The 23,947-nt window shown below is 46.7% G+C and overlaps 1 protein-coding gene across 14 annotated transcripts in view; it reads right to left on the reverse strand.

Annotated features, from left to right (window-relative positions):
* The window catches only part of EPB41L1 (erythrocyte membrane protein band 4.1 like 1), a 210,985-nt gene that overhangs the window by 50,385 nt on the left and 136,653 nt on the right, over nt 1-23,947 (reverse strand). For all 14 annotated transcript variants that reach the window (XM_088480592.1, XM_088480590.1, XM_088480587.1 and 11 more), the window contains 6 exons: nt 21,397-21,615; nt 16,240-16,327; nt 8,857-9,009; nt 6,663-6,760; nt 1,379-1,554; nt 732-856 (listed from right to left, as the gene is read on the reverse strand). In XM_088480592.1, coding sequence (XP_088336718.1) covers nt 732-856; nt 1,379-1,554; nt 6,663-6,760; nt 8,857-9,009; nt 16,240-16,327; nt 21,397-21,615 — 859 coding nt within the window. The remainder of the gene's footprint in view (nt 1-731; nt 857-1,378; nt 1,555-6,662; nt 6,761-8,856; nt 9,010-16,239; nt 16,328-21,396; nt 21,616-23,947) is intronic.

A 23,947-nucleotide genomic window follows, 5' to 3' on the forward strand; every position in this document is an offset into this window, starting at 1 on the left:
CATTTTCATTCAAGCAGCTTCTCAGCAAGTATGACTTGGAAATTTAAAGTGGCATTAATATTAAGTGCAAAATACACTGCGCTTTGCTCTTAATATTATTGACTAATTAAATTTACAGATCCAACCATTCAAGGAGCCACCGCATCATAAATCTAGCCTAAGGTTTTATTTAACAACCAAGTGCAAATGTGCTATATCCTACAGTAATCAGCACTTGCGTCTGATCAGTTTACTGTCAGACAAGAATAAAAATGGACTGAGTGACAAGTGTTACTACATATTTGTAGTAAATAATACCAAGTTAATTCATCTTATTAATGACAAGTGTTTATTGCTTTTTCATTGTTGTATATTTTGGTACTTGCTAAATTACTATTACCATTTATTTATATAGCTTAACCACTTTACACAGCGCTGTTTAGACAATATTTGGTATTAACATTTATCTGTGCCCCATTGGAGCTTACAGTCTATAAAAAAATTGCACATACACATACTCGGGTTAATTCTTGACAGAATCCAATTACCCTAATTAAGTATTTCTTTAGGGGAGGAAACTCATGCAAACAGGTGAAGACCATGCACACAGAAAGGGCCCTGATTGGGAATTGAACTCGTGATGTGTCAGCGTGCTGCCCACACAAAGGGTGTGATTTCTATAGAAACTGACAATTAATTTGAGTGATAAAATACAATCAGAAACCATAGCATGCAAGCAGATGTCATCTCACCTTAAGCTCCTTGATTTTGGTTGGAGTGGTCACTTCCTCCCCTTCTTCATCTCCTTCTTGCCCAGTAGTTTCATAGTCTGGTGTAGAGTCGTGGTTCTCATTTACAGCAGCCTGTCTTGAAAATCCTGAAGGAAATAGTGGATGCATGAGAAGAACATGAGACTAGAGACTAAAATAAAATATTTTATGCACATACATATTCCTTTATGAAGCTGTATGTTGCAGCCATTGCTGTAAGAAAAAGCCATTATCTCACTGTATGTAATTATTATATGGTCATATATACACATCTCTACAGCAGAATCTTAGAGAATAGGAGCTGGTAACAGTGAGGGACGTCTGGTAAGTGTGGTCATTTGGCAAATGGGGCCCAAAGGATTGCTTTGCAGACCGTAAGGTTGCACTGGTTCATAAGATCAGTATTTAATTAGACTTTAGACAGATAAAAGTAGTTACTAGTCATACAGTGCAAATTTGTCACCTAAATATAATGTTACTAAATGAGCCCTAATGTTTCAATGACAGACTATTATATATGTTAATATCTCTTTGACATCAGATAATAAAATACTTCACCCCATTTGGTAAGCCATTTAATATGTGGTCCTTTTACTGGAAAACTTCCAATGATTATGTGCCTCACATACCTCCTTCGAGGCTCTCGGACAGTGTGTACCGTTTGCTGGCAGAGCGCTTGAAGTTGGGAGCCGGGCGGTCTATCAAGGCGCTTGCCTGCTGAGTCTGGGCCTGTGTGCGTCCACTATATCGGAATTTAGAGCCCATCACCAGGAAGCCTTTGGGAGCAGGCTCTGGGGAGACCAGCCTGGAAAATAGAGACATGAGTGAACTCTTCCTTGCACACAGCACAGCATTGTCTTTACATGGAAATATTTTCAGCCTGCAGTATTATTGTAGAAGCCCCCTCCCTCCTACACACACATATAACTTTGTCATTGTATTCTGGCCTACTCTGATATTCTTATGCTTGCTCCATGTCTGGCTCTGTAACTGCAGGTAATAAATACAATTTGTATAGGAAAGATTCCTGGACTGCACACCCTGAATATATATAATGGGAGGTGCTACCTGTTGAGACTTATTGCAGGCACAGAAACAGACAAATCTCAGGTGCACAACTCCAAATTGCTGATTATATATAAATACATTATGCAATAAAATTTTGCAATCAATAGAGGTTTTTAGCATAATCATGGCCAAGGTTATGGGCCTACCCACCATATCCAGGTAACCTCTGTAGGGTAGGTTCCTAACAAACTAGGGTTCAAATCCAGAGCGCAGGACACCCCTAAAATTTAACACTTTACTGTTTGTTTTTATTATATTTGTATTTTCAACTTTCTATGCAGCCACAGCTGCTCTTACCTTTCTTACTTCTTATTTCACATTTCACTTTTCTCATTATAGCGATACCCTGGGGTGACTCGACTGCGCCGATTTAGGGGTGTCCTGCGCTCTGGATTTGAACCCAAGTATGTTAGGGACCTACCCTACAGAGGTTACCTGGATATGGTGGGTAGGCCCATAACCTTGGCCATGATTATGCTAACAACCTCTATTGATTGCAAAATTTTATTGCACAATGTATTTATATATAATCAGCAATTTGGAGTTGTGCACCTGTGATTTGTCTGTTTCTGTGCCAATAAATACAATTTGCCATCAACCAATATGCTGACAGTGAATATCAATCAATATTCTGACACATTCATTGTCAACAAAATGATCTCTTCCCACCTTCAGGTCTCTCATGATCTGCAAACTAATTTTTCCATCAATATGTTACTAATATTATTGTTTATTTATAAGGCACATCAAAGATGTAGAGCATCAATGGTGGGGGTAGAGCACAAGTCTTGGAGGGGGAGTGTGATGTGGTTATCATTAAGGAGTAACAGCAGTGTATTTTGCAAGTCCGAGGGGTTGTATTGGTTCCTGAGGGAAGCCCATATGACACTGCCTGCTTGCACTGCCCCAATTTCCATTTTTCTTTTTTCTTTTTTTTTATTGAAGCAACAGCATCAAACACATATAATGAAGTGTACAAGGTACAAATCGCAATCAGAAAGAATTCAGTAACAAACTTATAATGTTATATCACAGTAATGACATAATATGCAGTACCATACAAACCAGTGACATAACAGTCGGGTGTATTATAAAGAACATGATTAAGTCCCGAGTCAGATATTGATTTGTGTCAAAGAAGAAGAGTTCCCGGGGAGTTCACCCATTAGGCAAAATAATTGGGGGATCATTGAGCAGAGAAGAAGTTTCATACCACAGAGTCAAGCGAAGAGTGTGGCGGATCTGAGAGTGAAGCGAGGAAGAGTGGAGATGTAACTTTTCCACATATCGAAGAATGATGTGACTCTTTGTCAAATATAGTCTCCACCCAATCCATTCAAAATATGAAGTGGAATTTTTCTCTATATGATCGAAAATTAACAGGGGTAGGATGTATCCATTCTTGTAGAATGGTCTTCCTTGCTTCCGCACTCAATGCCAATAAAAGTTTTCTGCTACCCTTGGTGATCTAAACTGGCCCATTCCGGACCACATTGACCAAATGTGCTTCGGCCTCTTGTTTCACCAGACTGCAGAACATCCTTAAAACTACTGGGCAGGCCCATAAGCAGTGATCTGCCGCCCCCCGACCCCACCTATAGTAGGGCAGTTATGGGAATTTGCAAGGCGCATTCTAAATCGTCTATGTGGAGATAGATAGGTTCTATGATACACATTAAGAATTAATTTGTTTTAAGTACTGATTGTCAACAATGAACAAGATTTGGATGGTCCTTGAAGTAAGCCGGATATGATAGTGAGAGTGGGGATTGTCTCATGCCCTGACTGACCAAACTGTAAACAAGGTCCCCCTGAAAAATCTGTAAAAGAGGGAAATGACCTTAAGTAGGGGTGTAGGTCGAAAGAGAAGTTGGTCTAATGACTTATGCCAATCAGCGTCTGTAAAAAACCCTTTACACAGATCTAATGTAATGTTGTACCTGAAAATAAGGTAAACGCCAGAGTAGTCATTAGGTAGATCCTTGGGAGAGGGGACCCCATTTTATTTTTGGGGTTCCCACTTTAGAAGGATTGCCAGCCCTGGGCTAACCAGTTGGGGTTGGTTAATGCTTTGGCAGGGGAACTCCATGCATTGTGTCTCCCTGTTATGGCATTACCATCCCTGGCTGGTCCCGCCCCACTGCTGGTTATAGGATAATATGGGGAACCAAACGCCAAATTTCCCCCCGATTTTCCTTACCCAGAACAGGCTCAGAAGTCCACGGCTGGTTATGCTTGGGGGCAGGGCCATGCCATTATTTTTTAGTTTTTTTAACCTTTCTTTACACTACACACAGAAGCACTACACAGATCACACCGATCTGTGCAGTGTTTCAGCAGAGTCTACTTAGAAGAGGCAAACAAGACTGAACTCGCACATGATACAACAAGATCAGTATCACCAATGAATGAAAATAGACAGGCACAGGATTCTCTGTAACTCCAAGTGTTTGAGCGTGAAAAACATGCACGAGTCTGAGCGACGCTCAGCGTGTTTTTTCACGACCAAACACGATTAGTAAATCTACCCCAGGGTGTGTGGGTAAGCCTCTGAGCTGAATGATAGTACCTCACCAAATGTTAGTTCTAGAAGAGTAATAAATAATAGTAATAATAATACTACAGTATCTTGAAGAACCTCCACAATGACTGCAGTGCATACCTGCCTACTTTTGAAAAAGCATTTCAGGGAGATTGTGAAAGCAGCACCTATGAGCGCGTGTTACAGTGGGCGTGTACTGATAAATCTGAGAGGCGTGTCCTAAACCTGACTTACATCCAAATGTAAACCAGCCCGAAAGCAGTTAGTAAGATCTGTTTGTTGATGAAAACACACTAATACTTTTCAGAAATTCATAGGGATCATTGTGCCTTATAATAACCAATGCAAGGAAATGACACTAATGATCCCATTTGAATGTATATATCTCTGTTTTTTAATATAACAGCTTCACAATGGGGGTAAGGATGAAATGAGGGAGATTGCTAGACTCTTCAGGGAGACAGGGAGATTGCTGCTATGTCAGGGAGTCTCCCTGACAATGAGGGAGAGTTGGCAAGTATGCTGCAGTGTGACATTTCCGATATTTCTGCCACACACAATAATTGAAGACAAACATTCTCTTGGGAAAGTCTAAAGTTTGTATTCTGTTTCAATGTAATTACTAGAATCTTTTTATAATGCAAAAAAAAAAACTGTGGCCAACTATGGATGTGCAGTTGCACCTGCATTGAAGGCAAAGCAGGAACAGGGCAACAGTATATCCTGTGCCAACCACTAACACCAGGAAGTATAGCGCTGTCAAGAGCTACAGGTTGCAGGGAGCATACCTGGAGCGTCCAAAGATCATTCCGGGTGGCACTGGAGCAGGGATACTGGCTGCAGGGTGCCGTACCAGGCACCCTGCTAGCCAGATGCAGGGGCACGGGCCGCGAGGCAATGACGGTGCGGCACACGGAACACTGCGCTCTGTGTGATGGACCCGGTCGCACACCCCTATTTATGGCCCTGATTTAAGGGTCGACGCAGCATATATTTGTTCAACCCTGATTATTATGCAATGTCTAAATATGATAATGCACTACAATTGTAACTGATAATAATACTGTGCAACAATAACAACTTTGTTATCCCTTTATATAACGGATAATCTAGATACTCTGTCACACATTCAGTTTTTTTTATATATGATTGTTTCTATTACTTTATACTGTACATATAGTGTGATATAAGTCCGAAGTTAACACTGTGATTAACCAATAAACAGATTTTTCTCACATATATTATCCTAGCCTATTTATAAATGCATAGATACACAACACATATAGGGGTATAGCGCGGTATATCATGTATTTATCTATATATCGAGAGGAATAGGCACCTGTACTTTACCTGCAGCAAACCCCACCACATAAATAATCCAGTGCACAAGGATACCAATACCAAGTTATATTTGTTCAAGTTCATATTGTGCAGGGTCCATCGTTTACAATTAGGGGCTGTTGCAGAGTTGAACGTAAGCAGTCTGTAATTACACCTGCATTGCCTGCACGGAGAAAAACGCGGCAACTCGCCCGTAGTATGTCGAATTGTACGCATCTATGTGACAGCACAACCCCTATCCATACACTGGGGGCCTGATTCAGAGTTGGGAATAGAGTGAGATATCTCTCTCAACTGTGAACCTGAACAAACCATATTGCAATGCAAGGGGTGTAAATACGTACATTTTTTTACATGTGGGGTAAATAGTGGCTGATTTTGCATGTAGCCCACAAATACTGCACAGCTCTATTATTACTCTACAATTTAGATATCAGTTTGGAAACACTCCTCCCAAATCTCCCTCTCTCTGCACATTTTAAATCTGCCCCATCTGCAGTGCAGCATGGACTCACCAAGACAATCAGTTGAGAGAGATATCTCACTCTATTCCCAAGTCTGAATCAGGCCCTGGGTTTCATAAACCATAATCCCTGGTGCAAGAGAGCCATCTGAATACAGGCATGACATTGCGTACGCACAACTCTAAACTTTTCCTATTCCCCTCTCGGGATTAGTTGCCTCTCTAGTAAGCAATTTAATATAATACAAGAAACTGATCCTCATGAGCCAGCAGGCTGGTAGCAGCTTTGTGACCCAGCAGTCGAATTAAGTCACTGAGTGCTTGTGCCAGGTCAGCAATATAAGATGTGTGTCGGGTGGAGAAAGTGGCAAAATGTGACATATATTGTACTGTTCTCAAAGTATTTGTTAGCGTTACTTTCTTGTACAATGTTGCATAATATTGTGGAAATGAATAAATAAAGGATAGTAGTAATAATCCACTTAGAACTTACACTCACCTAAAGAACGTGTGGTGTTCTATGCAAACCTTCCACAGACGCTTTGCGGCTCGGTGATTGGGCAGCTTGAACCCGATGGTGCTCTCAAACTGTTCATACTAAAACAAAAGGATAAGGCATAATATAGAAAAAAAATAACAGGGAGCAAATAAAAATTATATCACATTGATACCACCTATAATATAAGTACAACATGTCTCTCCCTCCCTATCTTCTATTATAGCTTTTACTACTATTTTGGGTATACAGTCACTAGGTTGATATATTCACAATGTCAACACCAGTTGACCGTTATGAAGTCGATATGGTTGAAATGTTGACATAATAAATGACGACATGGAAAGATTATCGTCATATGAAATGTCACCATTGTGAAAATGGCAACATTAGCATTAAGCTTAGGTTTTTGGGTTAAATTTAGGGGTTAGGCTTACCTTAAACAGACATTGCTGACATTTCATTAGTCTCGACATAATGGGCCTGATTCAGAGCCGCTCGTAAGCGGCAGCTCGTTCGCTCCGAGCGATGTTTGCCCAACTGCGCATGCGTACGGATTGTTATACGCATGCGCGAACCAGTCAGTGCGGTCGAAATTCATGTGCTCGCAAAATAGCGAATGCCTGCTAATTTGAGTGACAGAATGAGGCGTTTGTGGGTGGTAACAGGGGAAGGTGTTTGAAAACGGGGAGTGGAAATCCGATCGCAGGCGCGCTTAAAGGTCAAAACGGGCGTTTTAAGGGAGTGCATAATTAATCCAGCAGCGTAATTGACTACGTCACTTGGTTTTTTTTAACTCAGAACTGCTCGCAAAATAGTGGTTGAAAAAACCAACCACAAGAATAGCGAGCAGTTCATACGCTGGTCGATGTACTCGATTAATCTAATAAATAGCGGACATGACGTATGGTGCGAGCGGCCAGGGGGCGTATTTTTCAAATTTACGTTCGCATGTTTTGCTCGCTCGTTCAGACTTAGAGGCGTGAACAGACCGCAAAGTGCGAACGGTTCATTTGAATAGCCACCCCTTTTTAGAAAACGAACGACCGCAAATAGCGAGCGGCTCTGAATGAGGGCCTATATACCAAACCCGTATTTTGAACTCATCATTCACCGGGCCATTAGCTGTTGTGCAGTGATATTTTTTATCTTCCACCACCTTTTCATTTCTCTCCCCTTTTCTCCCATCTCCCCCTGTTCTTACCCCTTCCCTCCAATATCCCTTTTCCACCGGAGTCCCCTTATTCCCTTGTTTTCCTCACTTTCATCCTGTATGCCCTTGTTCTCACACTCGTTTCCTCACGTATCCCCTTGTTTCTCACACTCGTTTCCTATCGTATCCCTTTGTTTCTCACACTCGTTTCCTCCCATATCCATTTGTTTCTCACACTTGAGTCCTCACGTGCCCCCTTGTTCTCACACTTGTTTCCTCCCATACCCCCTTATTTCTCACACTTGTTTCCTCCCGTATCCCCTTGTTCTTCCACTTGTTTTCTCGTGTATCCCCTTGTTCTCACACTCGTTTCCTCCCGTATCCCCTTGTTTCTCACACTTGTTTCCTTCCATATCCCCTTGATCTTCCACTTGTTTTCTCGTGTATCTCCTAGTTCTCACACTTGTTTCCGCCTGTCTCCCTTTTCCTCCGGTGTTCCCTTGTGCCTTTTCTTAACGTATTCCCTTGCTCTCTCCCCTTTCCTCCTATCTCCACGTTCTTTCCCCTATACCTCTTGTCTTCCCGTTTTTCCCATCTCCACCACCTGTATCACCCTACCTCCCTGTATCCACTACCTACCTTTCCTCCAGCACCTGTATCACACCTTTTTTCCTCCAGCAGCTTCCATTTCCTACCATATCTCCTCATCAACAGACTTTTCAAGCTGTGGAAAGGCCGTGATGGTCGTGCATATCCACATCATGTGTTATGTGTGTGTGTGGCACACGTGTATTTGTGGCATGTGCTGGCTACTATGTACTGTGCCTCAGTGCAGCCAGTGCACTTCTGCACTGTAAGTTTATTCTATATTGATGGTGGGTGGGGTGGAGATCCAGGTCTCTGTCCATGGTGTAGCCTGTCCCTGTCACCAGTGCCAGTGTGAATGGGGTTTCAGTGCTCCAACCTCCCTCCGTGGCTCTTATTGCCCATGTGATGGGCAGACTTTCTGAAAAATTATGTAATAAATAAATAAACTCTACTTACCTCCCCTGGCCGAATCTTAATGTAGAAGTTGCTCCTTTTGTAAGAAATCTTCAAGATTTTGGGCCAAGCAAATCGGTTTATTCGCAATCGGTCTCTGTAGATCAGTAGCCCATTGGCGCAAACTCCCAGCATTATATCTATTCCTTCAGAATCCTGCAGAACAAATGACATTATAGGTGACGTGGCTTGGCATATAGGGGCTGATTTGAACTTGTGAGCAAGCAAAAGAAAAAGCAAGTAACTGCACCTGTGCAATCCATAATCTATCAGCAAATCATAAGGAGAGTTACAGACACAGTCCTTGAATTAATACACAGGAGTAATGTGGAGATACAGTATATTGTATGGAACATGTACGCCAAATTCAACAAATTACCAAACAAGCACAAGGGAAGTTTGTTCCTTCCAGGAGCTGGTTGAAGATATAAATCACAATTCTAATAACCAATGGGAAGAGGTGATTTTCCCTTGAAATAAGCAAGCTATTTACAGATAGCGTTCAAAAATAGTGTAATTTTAAACAAAAGAGCACAGGAAGAGTTGAGACCTTGAGAAAATTACTTTAAAAGCATAAGCTATGTGGGAGGGATGAATAAAATATGAGATATGGTAAGAACTTACCCTTGTTATCTCTATTTCTACGAAGTCCATAGGGTTCCACAGGATACCTTGGGGTATAGGTGTGACGTCAGTCGCAGGGCACCAAAGAGTTAAGCTTTCAGCCTCCCAGGATGCACTAGGTCCCCCTCCTATACCCCGCCCCCGGGCCAAGGCACCTCAGTTAGTTACCAAGCCATAGGCCGGAGGAGGAGAAGGAAGAGAGAGAACAAAGATCTGGACACATACAAGAATCACATTCTCACCAGAGGGAGACGGAAAACCGGTGACCAGAGCAAAGCCCATCTGCAGCACAGGTGCGACAGGGCGGGAGTCCTGTGGAACCCTATGGACTTCGTAGAAATAGAGATAACAAGGGTAAGTTCTTACCATATCTCATATTTTCTACTTCAGGGTCCATAGGGTATCCACAGGATACCTTGGGGATGTCCCAAAGCAGTATCCTTTAAGGGTGGGGACGCTCCTGTGCAGAAAGGAGAATCCGCCGCCCGAAGGAAGCATCCTGAGAGGCGAAGGTGTCAAACCAGTAATACCTCACGAAGGTATGGACAGAAGACCACGTAGCAGCCTTGCAGATCTGAACTGCCGAGGCACCACGTCGAGCTGCCCACGAAGGACCCACAGACCTAGTGGAATGAGCCTTCAGAGAAGGAGGGACCGGTAGGCCTTCATGAAGATAAGCTTCAGAAATAGCCATACGGATCCAGGCTGCCAAAGTTTGCTTTGAAGCAGGCCAACCCTTTTTACAGAAGCCATAGAGGACAACAAAGCGTCCGACTTCCTAAACAAAGAAGTGCGGTCAACATAAGTCCTTAAGGCCCGCACAACATCCAAAGAGGCCTCACCCACGGAAAGACCCGGTGAGTTAAAGGCCGGAACAACTATTTCCTCGTTAACATGAAACTGGGAAACAACTTTGGGAAGAAACTTGGGCCGAGTGCGGAGCACTGCCCTGTTCCCATGAAAAACCAAGAAAGGGGGTCTACAAGAAAGAGCCCCTAACTCAGAAACACGTCTGGCTGAAGCAACGGCCAGAAGGAAAACAGTCTTAGCTGTTAGCCATTTAATATCCACTGAGCCCAGTGGTTCAAACGGCGGTCCTTGGAGAGCCCTCAGGACCACAGCCAAATCCCAAGGCGCCACAGGTGGAACAAAGGGCGGCTGAATACGGAGAACACCTTGCATAAAGGTGCGCACATCCGGGATTGTAGCAATCCTACGGTGAAACCAGACAGATAGGGCCGAAACCTGTACCTTCAAAGAAGCAAGGCGAAGCCCATGATCTAGTCCCGCTTGCAGGAAGGCGAGAATCCGAGACAGACGAAACTCCCGCGGTGCATAACCTCTCGGTCGACACCACTGGAAGAACATATGTCACACGCGATGGTATATCCTCGCGGAAGACGGTTTCCGAGCTCGTAACATGGTACGCACCACAGAGCTGGAAAACCCCCAGGACCTCAGCATGGCCGTCTCAACAGCCACGCCGCCAAAGACAGCCGAGTCAGGTCCGGGTGAAGACAAGGACCCTGAGACAGAAGGTCCGGTCGTAGCGGCAACCGCAGAGGACTGTCCACGGACAGACCCTGAAGGTCTGAGAACCAGTGCCGTCTGGGCCACGCGGGAGCTATCAACAGGAGCGTCCCTCCTTCCTGTTTGAATTTCCGGATTACCCGTGGAAGAAGGGAGACCGGAGGGAACAGGTATGCGAACCTGAACGTCCACCGGACGGACAGAGCATCCACCAGAGACGCCCCTTCGTCTCTTGTGCGAGACCCGTACACCGGCAACTTGTTGTTGTGCCGGGACGCCATGAGGTCGATTTCTGGAAGACCCCACCTGTCCACCAGTAGTTGAAAAACGTCCGGGTGCAGGGACCATTCCCCTGGATGAACGTCCTGGCGACTTAGAAAGTCTGCCTCCCAATTTAGCACTCCCGGGATGAAGACCGCTGATATGGCCGGAAGATTGCGCTCCGCCCAAACCAGGATCCGAGAGACCTCTACGAGAGCCGCCCGACTGCGAGTTCCTCCTTGCCTGTTTATGTAGGCCACGGTGGTAGCATTGTCCGACTGGACCTGCACCGGGTGACCCTGGAGAAACCGCTGTGCCTGCAGGAGAGCATTGAAGACCGCACGGAGTTCCAAGATATTTATTGGAAGCTCCGCTTCTGTCGGTGTCCACCTGCCCTGGAACAAGTGTGGACCCGAAACTGCTCCCCAGCCCCGAAGACTGGCGTCCGTTGTCAACAGGACCCAATTTGGAACCCAGAACGGACGTCCCTTGTTGAGGTGGGTCGTCTTTAACCACCACGCAAGGGACAGGCGAACCTCCGGGGTGAGCACAATCGTCTGGAACTTCAGAGACTGAGGCAGCCCGTTCCACTTGGACAGGATCAGGTGCTGCAGAGGTCTGGAGTGAAACTGGGCGTATTCCACCATGTCGAACACCGACACCATGGAGCCCAGTAACCTCATCGCCGAGTGTAAGGACACCCGGCGGCTGTGCAGACAACTGCGCACCCTTGACTGTAAAGCAGAGATCTTGTCCTCCGTCACGAAGATCCTTTGCTGTCCCGAGTCCAATAAGGCTCCAAGATGCAGAATCCTCCGAGACGGGATTAGAGTGGACTTCTGCCAGTTGATTAGCCAGCCGTGCCATTGCAGCAGTGCAATGGTCAGGTCCAAGTGGTGTAACAGGAGCTCTGGAGATCCTGCCACCAATAACAGGTCGTCCAAGTACGGCAACATGCGGACTCCTTGCAGCCGCAGAGAAGCCGCCATGACCGCCATAGCGTCCTGTAAGTTCAATGACACCATGTAGTCCCCAGGTTCCAGCGCCAGAATGATGGACCGTAGGGTCTCCATCCGAAACTTCGGGACCCGCAAAGACTTGTTGAGTGCTTTGAGGTTGAGAATCGGACGATATGACCCATTGGGTTTCTGTACCAAAAAAAGATTTGAATAGAAACCCTGGCCCCTCTGGGAGAATGGAACAGGCACTATAACTCCAGCCTGGAGCATAGTGTGCAATACCTTCCGCAGCTCCGTAGCCTTGTTCCGGTCTGATGGTAGACCCGTGGTGAAGAATCGAGCCGGGGGTCTGTGCCGGAAGGAGAGGGCGTACCCGTGAGAGACCACCTCCAGAACCCAAGTGTCTGTCGTAGTGAACGACCAACACCGGGAGAACTGCAGCAGGCGGCCTCCCACCCTGGGATCCCCCAAGGGGAGACCCGGACCGTCAGGCCGCAGGCTTGTCATCTGGCTTGGGGGCCGGACGTCTGGTACTCCATGCCTGTTTCCGGGGCTTGACCGATTTCTTAGGGCCAGCCTGTCGAGGAAACGACTGTGGTTTGGGCCTGCCCTGGGCCCTAGATGACCGAAAGGACGATGGTCCAGAACCAGAAGGAGCAGCGGCCGACGGGAGACAAGCAGATTTGGCTGCCGCCAGCGTGGCCACAATCTTATCCAGATCCGGACCGAAGAGAACTTCTCCGGTAAACGGCAACGCTTCCAGACCTTTCTTGGATCTGCGTCCGCCTTCCAGGATCGCAGCCACAAGGTGCGACGAGCAGCTACCGCTGCTGAAGAAATTCTAGACACCAGAGTACTAATGTCTAGAGCCGCCTCGTTGATGTAGGTGGCCGAATCACGGAGATTGCCAATCAACTCCGCCTGTTCGGCCGGACAGTCGGATTCAAAAGAAGCCTCTAATGAATCCGCCCAGCGCTCCATCGCTCTGGCAACCCAGCAAATGGCCATAGCCGGCCGTGCTGCCCCCCCTGCAAGGGAATAAGCAGACTTCAGGCAGATTTCTACCTTGCGGTCCGTAGCATCCTTAAGGGAGGACATGGATGGCATCGGCAATGTGGCACTACGGACAAGACGGGTCACGTGAGAATCCACCTGTGGAGGGGATTCACACTTAGCAAAATAATTATCCGCGAACGGATAAGCCACCGCCAGGTGTCTCTGCGGCTGGTATCTTTTGCCAGGTTGTTTCCACGCCTCCTCTAAATGGTCCACCAACTGACCCGAAAGAGGAAAGACTGTGGCATCGCCCTTCACATCTTTGAAAAAGGCATACTTAGATTTAGCCGCTGGGGGAACTTCGTCCTCAATCACCAAGGCTGTGCGGACCGCCCGAATAAGTCCAGGAATATATACTTTGGACTTAGCATCAGCGTCCTTAGTATGGAAAGGTTCCTGATCGTAAGGATCCAGAATCTCCCCATCATCAGACGTCCCTTCGTCATCCTCATAAGGAGCGGACAGAGACGCCACCGGCCTTTTATGAGGCCGCATCACAGACTCCCCTTGCAACACATCCGACAAGTGCTGTACAGAACTCGTCAGGGAGTTAACCCACGCTGGCTCCTGAGAACCCGGGAGCGGGGAAATAGGGAGACTGTGGGGTACCACCAATTGTCGTGGGAACCCCTGCATGGGTGACGACACCACAGACTGCTGGGACAAACCCATCGGAGTAAACGCGGGCTGCGGAGCTAACTGGCCCACTAAAGCTGTTAACGCCTGAGCGAAACAAGCCCAGGGCGGCTCCTGTACCGGTGCTGTAACCGTAATAGGCCGCGCCATGGACAAACACTGCCGGCAAAGGCCCTCCGCGCTACCCTCCCCCTCCGCTAACGGTACTTTGCACGTGGTACACTGTAGCCGGAGGGGAAAATCACTTTCAGACATGATGGCACCACGTATGTGACCTCTCTCACCAATTAAGTATTAAATAGGCGAGAGACCACCCTGCAGCACCGCACCGCAAGGGCTTTAGCAGAAAGAACAGGGACAGTAATAAAGCTGACAGTTTAGAGAAGAAAAGTTACAGGCAGCGCTAGCACAGTCACATACAATGCAGAGAAATAACAATTCCTGCACTAACAGCGCTGATCACTCAACTACACAGACACAGGGCCTGGTAGGACACAGCGCTGCATACACAGACCTGAGCCACAGCGGAGGAGAGGTATGCGGGGGGACCCAGACCACGATGCTTCCTTCCAGACTTCCAGCAGCGTTCACCATGCGTTGCAGAGAAGATGGCCGCCGAGGAGCAGAGAGAAGCTGGCCTGGGGGAGGAGCGCTGACACAGGACCAGTCAGCACAGTGCAGAGAGGGCTGTGTGCAGCGGGGGAGGCGCCGGCTGTGAGACAGGGAAGGCGCGCTCCCCTGGCATGCATTTAACCCCTGGGACGCCGCAGCGCTACCGCTCTGCTGCGGTCCGCTGTCCCAGGGGGTAGTGGAAGCGCAGGTTGGTCGCCTGGCTCCACGCTGCAGCCAGTCCCCAGGGAGCCCCCTGCCTGGGGACTTAGGACCATGTGATCAGCGGGGACCCACCGCGGAACCCCGCTGCTTACCTCTGTCCCCCTTGAATCCGGCCATGGTCCGGAACATCTGGGGTCACCGCTAGCTGTGACCCCAGACGCCCACCAGCATCCCCGGATCAGTACCGGCGTTCTGGTACCGGCGGGGTGTAGGGAAGACAGCATGGACGTCAGGACTGACTGTCCATGCTGTTCATCCAGATGTGCAGCCACAGCTGCATGAAGAAAAAGCTTCAGGGGCTCTTCTAGCCCCCACTCCAACAGGTGCACCCGGCTCCGGCCGGGCACCAAACTAAACTGAGGTGCCTTGGCCCGGGGGCGGGGTATAGGAGGGGGACCTAGTGCATCCTGGGAGGCTGAAAGCTTAACTCTTTGGTGCCCTGCGACTGACGTCACACCTATACCCCAAGGTATCCTGTGGATACCCTATGGACCCTGAAGTAGAAAAGTGGAGAAAACCTTCAAACAATGTTTTTTTTAACCTGACAGACAAGCACTCTACTACCCACAGAAAACATAAGCATAAAATGAATATTGCATTATAAAGTGCAGGTGGAACATTAACAGGTAGCCTGGTTACCCTGAAATGTCTCAGTCAGGCACTTGACATTAGTACATTATTCAAGTCTGGACCTGGTGAGTATGGGTATAGCTATAGAGCAGTGTTTTTCAACCACTGTGCCGTGGCACACTAGTGTGCCGCGAGCGGTTGTCAAGTGTGCCACGGTGGTCAGCTCAGCGCACTTGTACTGTAGTGTGTTTTTATTCCTGTGGAGGCCAATGTAGTGTGTTTTATTCCTGTGGAGGCCAATATGTATGTATATTGTTATGTGGGAGCCAATGGTTATGTTTTTTTCATTGGTCAAGCACACCACATAGCCAGATAGTGTGCCTTGGCAATTTTAAATGCTTGTATAGTGTGCCTTGAGTTGAAAAGATTGAAAATCACTGCTATAGAGGGTGCCATTGCTATAGGGCCCAGAGGCTAGGTACAGCTCTCCTACACCTAGGTAATATAGTTATATATGAAGTTCCCGGGAATTGCCCGCTATGCAATTGGGTGCAGCCTGTTGCCCGGAATGAAAGGAGGCACTTGTTAGCACTCATATAAGTAGCGGTCTCTCCCTCTCATTAAAGCTACACACTGATATGATCCGCACTCCCATTTCACTCTCACAGGCACAGCTGAACTAATCAGGGAGCCCAACACTGTTGGAGAGCAGACTTCTCCTCGATACAGCCATTGTGAATTGAGCTGGGGGAAGGGGATTGTGCTCCAAGATTAGAATTATATCGGAAAGGGCAAGTAGCCTGAAATTAAGAAGATCTCCACTAAACCATTTCCTGTATTAGGAAGTATCCCCCTCATACATTTAGAACATACAGCACTAAACATATGTTAAAGGTCTTTCTCCACCACCAATTACCTTGGCATGGTGCAGATCCACTCCATACATTGAAAGCTTCTTGGCATTTTCTAGAAAATGAATTTCTGCCTCAGCAGGAGTCATTCCTCTGTTTAAAAAATACACACACATACATATGTACCATAATGTATAAAGGTAGATATTAACAACACACACATTTTTACTACTACTTTCTGTGACTTTTACTATATATGTACATGTCCATATCCAGGACAGAATCTAGAATCTATATATGTGGTATGCTATTCTTTTATGATAATGCTGTATTAACTAGACAGTTCCAACAAGTTACATATATGGACTTTCATATAGAGGCATATTTTACATGCTCCCCCAGCCACTGTCAGGAGCCTCACACCACTACTCTGTTCTGCTGCATACCAGACAATGTTCATGATTACATCGGCCACACCCCATTTAAACACGCCACAGCTACAGTACATCTGACCAAACCACCCTTATTTCAGGCAAGAACCTGTCCATTTTCACATGAGAGCTGGAAGGCTTTGAAGTGGAGAGTCTGATGGGGAGAGAATTCCAGAGGTAGGGAGCAGCACAGGCAAAATCTTGGAGGTGGGAGTGGGAGGAAGTGATCAGTTGGCAGGAGAGGCGGTGTGAATTTGTTGAGTGAAGAGGGTGGATGTGAGTGTAAAGGGAGAGAAGGTCGGAGATGTAAATAGGAGAGGAATGGGTGAGGATTTTGTAAGTGAGTGTAAGAACCTTGAATTGGGTTCTGAAGGGGAAGGAGAGCCAGTGGAGGCAGATGAAGAACGTTTGGAGAGGAAGATGAGCCGAGCAGTAGCATTGATGACAGATTGGAGTGGAGAGAGATGGGAGTTGGGGAGGCCAGATAGGAGGAGGTTACAATAGTCCAATCTGGAGATGACCAGTGAGTGGATAAGGGTTTTAGTAGCATCCTGGGTGAGAAAGACTCTGAACGGAAATATTTTTGAGATAGAAACGGCAGGACTGTGAGAGGTGCTGAAGGCGTGGTTTGAAGGAGAGGGAGGAGTCCAGGATAACAACAAGACAGCGCACTATGGTGCTAGAGGAGATAGTTGTGCCATCAATTGATAAATAAATTGTGGGAAGTGAGGTTATTCGGGAGGGTGGGAAGATGATCAGCTCAGTCTTAGACATATTAAGTTTAAGAAAGCGCTGGGACATCCAGGAAGAGATAGCAGAGAGACAGTTGGAGATACGAGTGAGGAGAGAGATGGAGAGGTCAGGGGAGGAAAGGTAGATCCGAGTATCATCAGCATAAAGATGATATTGGAGGTCAAAAGAGCTGATGAGTTCACCTAGAGAGGACTTATAGAGGGAGAATAGCAGAGGTTCAAGAACAGAACCTTGGGTAACACCTACTGTAAGTGGAAGGGGGGGGGAGGAGTCATGAGAGGAGACAGAGAAGGAACATCCAGAGAGGTAGGAGAATAGTCAGGAGAGGACAGTGTCACGTAGACCAAGGGAGTAAAGGATTTGCAGGAGGAGAGGGTGGTCCACAGTGTCAAAAGCAGCAGAAAGGTCGATGAGAATGAGCAGAGAGCAATGGCCCTTGGATTTGGCAGCAAGGAAGTCATTGCTGACTTTCGTGAGGGCAGTTTCAGTGGAGTGGAGTAATCGTAAGCCAGACTGGAATGGGTCAAGGTGGGAATGGGAGGTAAGAAAGGCGGCAAGGCGATTGTAAACAATAGGCTCAAGGAGTCTGGAGACAAAAGGGAGGAGAGAGATGGGTTGGTAGTTGGAGAGAGTGTTAAGATCAAAGGTAGGTTTCTTAAGAATGAGGGAGACAAGGGCATGTTTTAATGCAGAAGGGACAATGCCAGAAGAAAGGAAGAGATTAAGGAGGTGGGCAAGATGGGAACAGGCAGAACAAGAGAGATAGCAGAGGAGACGGGACATGTACTGTACATATAGTACAGTCCTCACTAACATAATTACAGAAGTGGTCAGGTCGCTGTCACCCTATAGATCAGGACACTCATCTACGGCTGCTGTGATTGGATTGATTATGAGTTGTTCTACTCCTGTATACAGCCTATACGGAAGAGCTGGAGAAGACTAAAGGGGAGATGTGTTATGTCATGGAGAGATATAAAGTGGAGAGAAATAACGTTCCAACCAATCAGCTTAGAACTGTAATTTTTCAAGCACAGCCTGTAAAATGACAGTTAGGAGCTGATTGCTTGTTACTTTATATCTCTCCACTTTATCTCTTTCCAAGGTTTGATGCATCTCCCCCAGAAAAACACAGAGGTGCTCTGACTATATTCCAATACAGTTTGAAACACAGAAAGGAAAATTACAAATAATTGTTTTTCAGTGACTTAAGTCATAAACAGAGACATGAACCCCAATTAATTTAGTTTATAATCAGTATAAGGAGCATTGCAGCACAACTTAATGATGAGAAAAATAATAAGGGCAGGGTGAAAAAATACAGGGGACATTTTTAAATTACTGCACTATTTCATTAATTGGGTGGATGGCACCTAAGGCACTTAAGTACTTTACAGGAAACTTTAGGGGAACCTTTATCTGCTGCAGATAGCCTGAAGTTATGGTGTCACTATGACTTGACATAATTTAATTGAAAGACGAATTGCATCAAATTGTTCATAATGGAAGGTAAATGTACTAAAATGCAGTTTGCACATAAAATCCCAAGTAAACCTGTAGCTTGAGCAAAGTCAAAATTGTGAGATTTACTAGAGGCAAAACAGCACAACAAATCGTGTGAAACAAATCCGCAAAGGTCTCAAACCACACTTGCGGTTTGGGGACACTGCTGGGATACAAACTGTCCCCCATATTAAGCGGCAGTGTGCAAACCGCATAGTGAAAAAAAAAAAAAGATGTTACTGTGAAACTACAAAACGGCTATGTTGCGGATCAGAATAAAAATAAATAAATAAACATAAAATACATTTTAAAAAGTCTACTGCTTTACATTCTGTAAAAGCCCAACCCACTCATTATCTGGCTCAATACTACGGTGGGTGGCGGTGAAAATATTATCAGGATCCTGCACCTAGAGAGTACCGATACATTACCGACTAGAACTGGGCCCCTTCTTGTAGCCATGGCCAGTGGGAATAATGTAGCCATGCCCGTTGGAGATTATAGGATCTCTCCTCACGGACACAAATAGCAATTTCTAACATACAGCACATGCACAGAAGCAAATATACACATTTTTGTATACCTACAATTGTTTCTCAATTGGATGGATCTCTGGTGGATCTCACTTATCATGAAATGGGCTGAAAATGGATGGCAACTGTGCGGCAACGCGCAAGAGATCTCTCGTGGGAGTGTCATGGGCGTGTAGTTAAAGCTCTGTGTGATTCTGAGTTGTCTGTACGAGGAAGGGAATCTTGTTTTTGAAGTTTTCTAACGTGGGGTTGGTGCAACTGCAGATACTAATGATGATGGTTGCGGAGGTTGGCGTAAAAATCAGTGGGTGGCTCGGCTTCCTGCGCACGGATTCTCGCATTAGCATAAGACAGTAAATCAGGCTTCCACGGCTTTGTGCAAACATAGTCACTTTGTTTCTGAATTAGAATCAGGCTCAATATATATTTGCAAAGTTCAACAAGCACCAGTATGCAATAACACCAATGAGCCATCAGCACAAGCTGGCAACTGTAGAGCCCCAAAAGTTTACACTTTTGGGGGAGATGTACTAAGCCTTGTAGATAGATGAAGTGGAAAGAGATAAAGTACCAACAATCTGCTCCTAACTGTCATATTTCAGGTTGTGTTTGAAAAATTACAGTATCTGATTGGTTGGTAGTTTATCGCTCTCCATTTTATCTCACTCCAAGACTTAGTACATTTACCCCATATCTGGTAATTGTTACCCTAGGAGCCAGTAATCACAGGTACCAGAAGGGGCCCAATACTAATCTGCACTGGATCTGTACTTCCTAGGTGCGGGGACTACATAATTTTGGCCACCGCTTAGAGGAACAGGTTTTACAATGTAGTTGGGCTTCAATGTAGTTTAGGGAGTGTGCAAGCCACCACAGATAGGATGTCGTTTGAGCTCTCATCCTTCACAGGATGATACTGATACAATATTATTCAAAACCATATTCGTTTGGAGCGGTTTATTTCTCTCAGCCGATAAGAAGCCGCCTTGAATCACTTACAGCTACACAATATAGTTATAATTTGAAAAGCAAAGCAGGTAAATGTGTTGGGGTCTCATGGGGCGGGATGCAGCAACAGGAGAAATGCAGTCAAACCCCCAAAATGCGGGATTGACCGCATTTCTCATATGAACCAAGCCCCAGCATGCTTAGATGCTGTGAGAAACACCATCTTCAGATGGCGTTACCCTATAGAAGCCTATGGGTTTCTATTCAGGGAGTGCCCTCCCAGCAACCTTTGCGGCGCGTGTGTCATTCTGCGTATGTGCAGAATGACACCAGATGGACATCTGGGTCATAGACCTGGATGTCCCTCTTTCGCAAAGGACAGCTCTTACTGAGAGAGCTGTCCTTTGCGATTATGTTCATACATACCGACGTAAATAACGCCGGCGTGCATGCGAAGAGTGGTGGGATGCATCGCATCCCAAATGCGATGCGTCATTCATCCCACCCATGGAGAGAGAGATGGGTAAGCCAAGCAGAAATATTGAGCCAAGCAGAGACCACAAACAAACATATGACTAGGTAAAGGTAGAGATAGATCACATACTATCAGTGACCTTGGTCTAAAAGTAGCTACCATTTCATACATGTTACACTGAACTATTAGTACTGGTAATAAGATATATCCTCTGACTGCAGCTTTGCATAATTACAAAAGTGTTAAACACCTCCAGTTGTTAAGTGTCTCTTCTCTAGTTGCTAAGAGTGACGTTCAAAAGGGGAGACTGGCAAATTGCACATTGCTAATGTAAAAAGTAGTGGAATTATCGGCAAAATAGAACTATGAATATTATATGTTTATAACTTGGTCTGTCAGTTGCAGTAAGAAATAATATTGCCGTGCACCTCTGTAGTCATGGTCATTGCTTGTATTCATCAGCAATTGCCTCATCTACTTTATTTCTCTCAAGGACATTAAGTGCACCTGGTCATGACAGCTTGCTATAGTAAAGAGAGGAGCTTGCTCACCCAAAGAATCCCATCCCAATGCTGTTACCTGTATGTTTTGTGCAGCTCCATCACCCTCTCTTCCAGTTCTCTCGTCTGATTGGGAGAGAACCGAAGTTCACTCACAAAATTCCCATGATGCTCCTCAGGGTCATAGTCACCAAGCTCAGCTTGTACTGTATATGAACCTAGTAGGGCATGAGTGACAAAAGAACAGGGTAGGCGCCCACTGATGATGTCAGCGCGCAGCTGTAGGCATAAATAATACCTGAGATAAAGAGAAAAAAATATTGAAAAGTCAACAAACTCATGTAGAAAGGAGTTTAAATAATAATATTATTACATTTAAAGTGTGATAAACCCTCAGAATGAAAACACTTAGGGCCTAATTCAGACCCGCTCGCGAGCGCTGAGCGCTCGCAAGCGGGTCGATGTTGGCCCAGTGCGCATGCACACGACAGACCCGGCTCCGTCGTGCGCATGCGCGAGACCAGGATAGCGACGGTCAAGCCGTCGTTATGGGTCTCGTACCAAAGGGGGCATGCTGTCGATGGTGAGTGACAGGGGGCGTGGCTGCCCAGATGGAGGCGTTCCTATGGGAACGCCTACTGTCTGGGGCTGGCCCCACCGACATCACAAGTGATGTCAGTGGGAGTGCCTTCGGCTCTGATACACACAAGGGTCTCGTCGCAAGCCCGATGGTCGCGATGGTCTTGACCATCGCGACCATCTTTTTGGCCGCTCGCTATAGCTGTGGGTGGTCACCTACAGCTATGCGAGCGGCCAGGAGGCCGCTCTAAAAAAAGAGAAAGACGGCCCTGATTCAGAGCGAGTGCTCTGTCAGAGCGTCCGGCTCTGAATCAGGGACTTAGGGGGTCATTCAGACCCGCTCGTGAGCGTCAGTACGCTTGCAAGCGGGTCGATGTTCCCCACGGCGCATGCGCACGACGGAGGGAGCTCCGTCGTGCGCATGTGCGAGACCGGGGGAGCGACGGGCTTTCCATCGCTCCGGGTCTCGCACCAAAGGGGGAGTGCTGTCGATGTTGATTGACAGCACGCCCCCTTTGGTGGGCGTGCCAGGGGCGTGCCTGCCAGACGGAGGCGTTCCCATGGGAACGCCTACCATCTGAAGCCGGCCCCACTGACATCTTTTTGGCTGCTCGCATATGCTGTGGGTGGTTACCCACAGCTATACGAGCGGCCAGGAGGCCGCTCCATTTTCATGGAGGAGGGCCCTGATTCAGAGCGAGCGCTCTGGCCAGAGCGTTCAGCTCTGAATCAGGCCCTTAGACTCCTTGCAAAAAACGTATCTATACATACACATGAGTGTATAAGCACTAAATTTTTAAACATCGAATTTAAGTTTATAAGCTTTTAGTCGGTTCACTGAAACACTTGTAGATCACCTCAATGGGCATTATTCAGAATCAGACGCATATGATTTTTTTTTTTTTTTAATCTTTGCAACTTATTTAGAACCATTTGCATACACAAGTCTTGTGACTCCCTCAGCCTGGCTGCACCTGCCTCCCCTGGTCATACCTGGGTCTGATGCGGATGGATAGTGACTGGGTCGTGGTTTCACTCTGATTTCTAAAATTGCTAAGAATCACAGTACAACTGAAACACTGTACAGTTAATGGCCCTCTACCTGCAACTGCTGCACACCTATTGCCCACAGCTGCATGCCCATTCCAGCCTGTCCTCAGCCCCGGGATGCGGTCAATATTCCGACCGCTGGGATTCTGGTGGTCAGAATGCCAATGCAAAATTCCAACCAGTGGCAGTTCTAGGGGCGGGCTAACAGGGCTGTCGTTCGGAGCGCCGGCCCCAAGAGGGCGCCACTGAGTCCCCAGAAGAAAAAATAAATAAATCCCAGAAAAAAGAAAAAAAAAAACCAGCGCCGGTTCCCCTCCCCCGCTAGCCGCCGCAGGGAGGCTCCATTAGCCGGGCGCCCGCTGAGATTTGTTACCAGCGGGCACCCGGCTCCCTCCCTGCAGCGGCAGCCGAAAGCCGGAACTCACTCCTGAGCTCCGGCTCCCGCAGATAGCACTATGGGAGGGAAGTCATGACATCTCTCCCATAGATCCGTGGAGCCGCGGTCGGACCAGACGGCAGCGGACGTAGAAGCGGGGCTTAAGGTGAGTATTGTGTTTGTATTTTAATTGTATGTTTTTTCAGAAGCAAAAACACTGGGAGCAGGACTATATAAGGGGCATTACTACTGGGGGATTACTATAGGGGGCATTACTACTGGGGGAACTACTAATGGGGGCATTACAACTGTGGGCACTACTATAGGAGGCACTACAATAGGGGGCATTACTACTGGGGGCACTACCAATGGGGGCATTACTATAGGGGACAATACCAATGGGGGCACTACTATAGGGGACAATACCAATGGGGGCATTACCACTGCGGCCACTACTAATGAGGGAACTGCATGGGGGGCACCACTTCCGGGCCATTGTGTAAGGGGCACTACTGCTGTGGGCATTGTATAAGGGGCACTACTACTGACGGCCTTGTGTATAAGGGGCACTAATTTGGGCATTGTGTAAAAGGGGCACTACTGTGTGTCATAACATGAATAAGGG

This window comes from Taudactylus pleione, unplaced genomic scaffold, assembly GCF_031769625.1.
Source record: "Taudactylus pleione unplaced genomic scaffold, aTauple2 ptg000256l, whole genome shotgun sequence".
Classification (NCBI taxonomy): domain Eukaryota; kingdom Metazoa; phylum Chordata; class Amphibia; order Anura; family Myobatrachidae; genus Taudactylus; species Taudactylus pleione.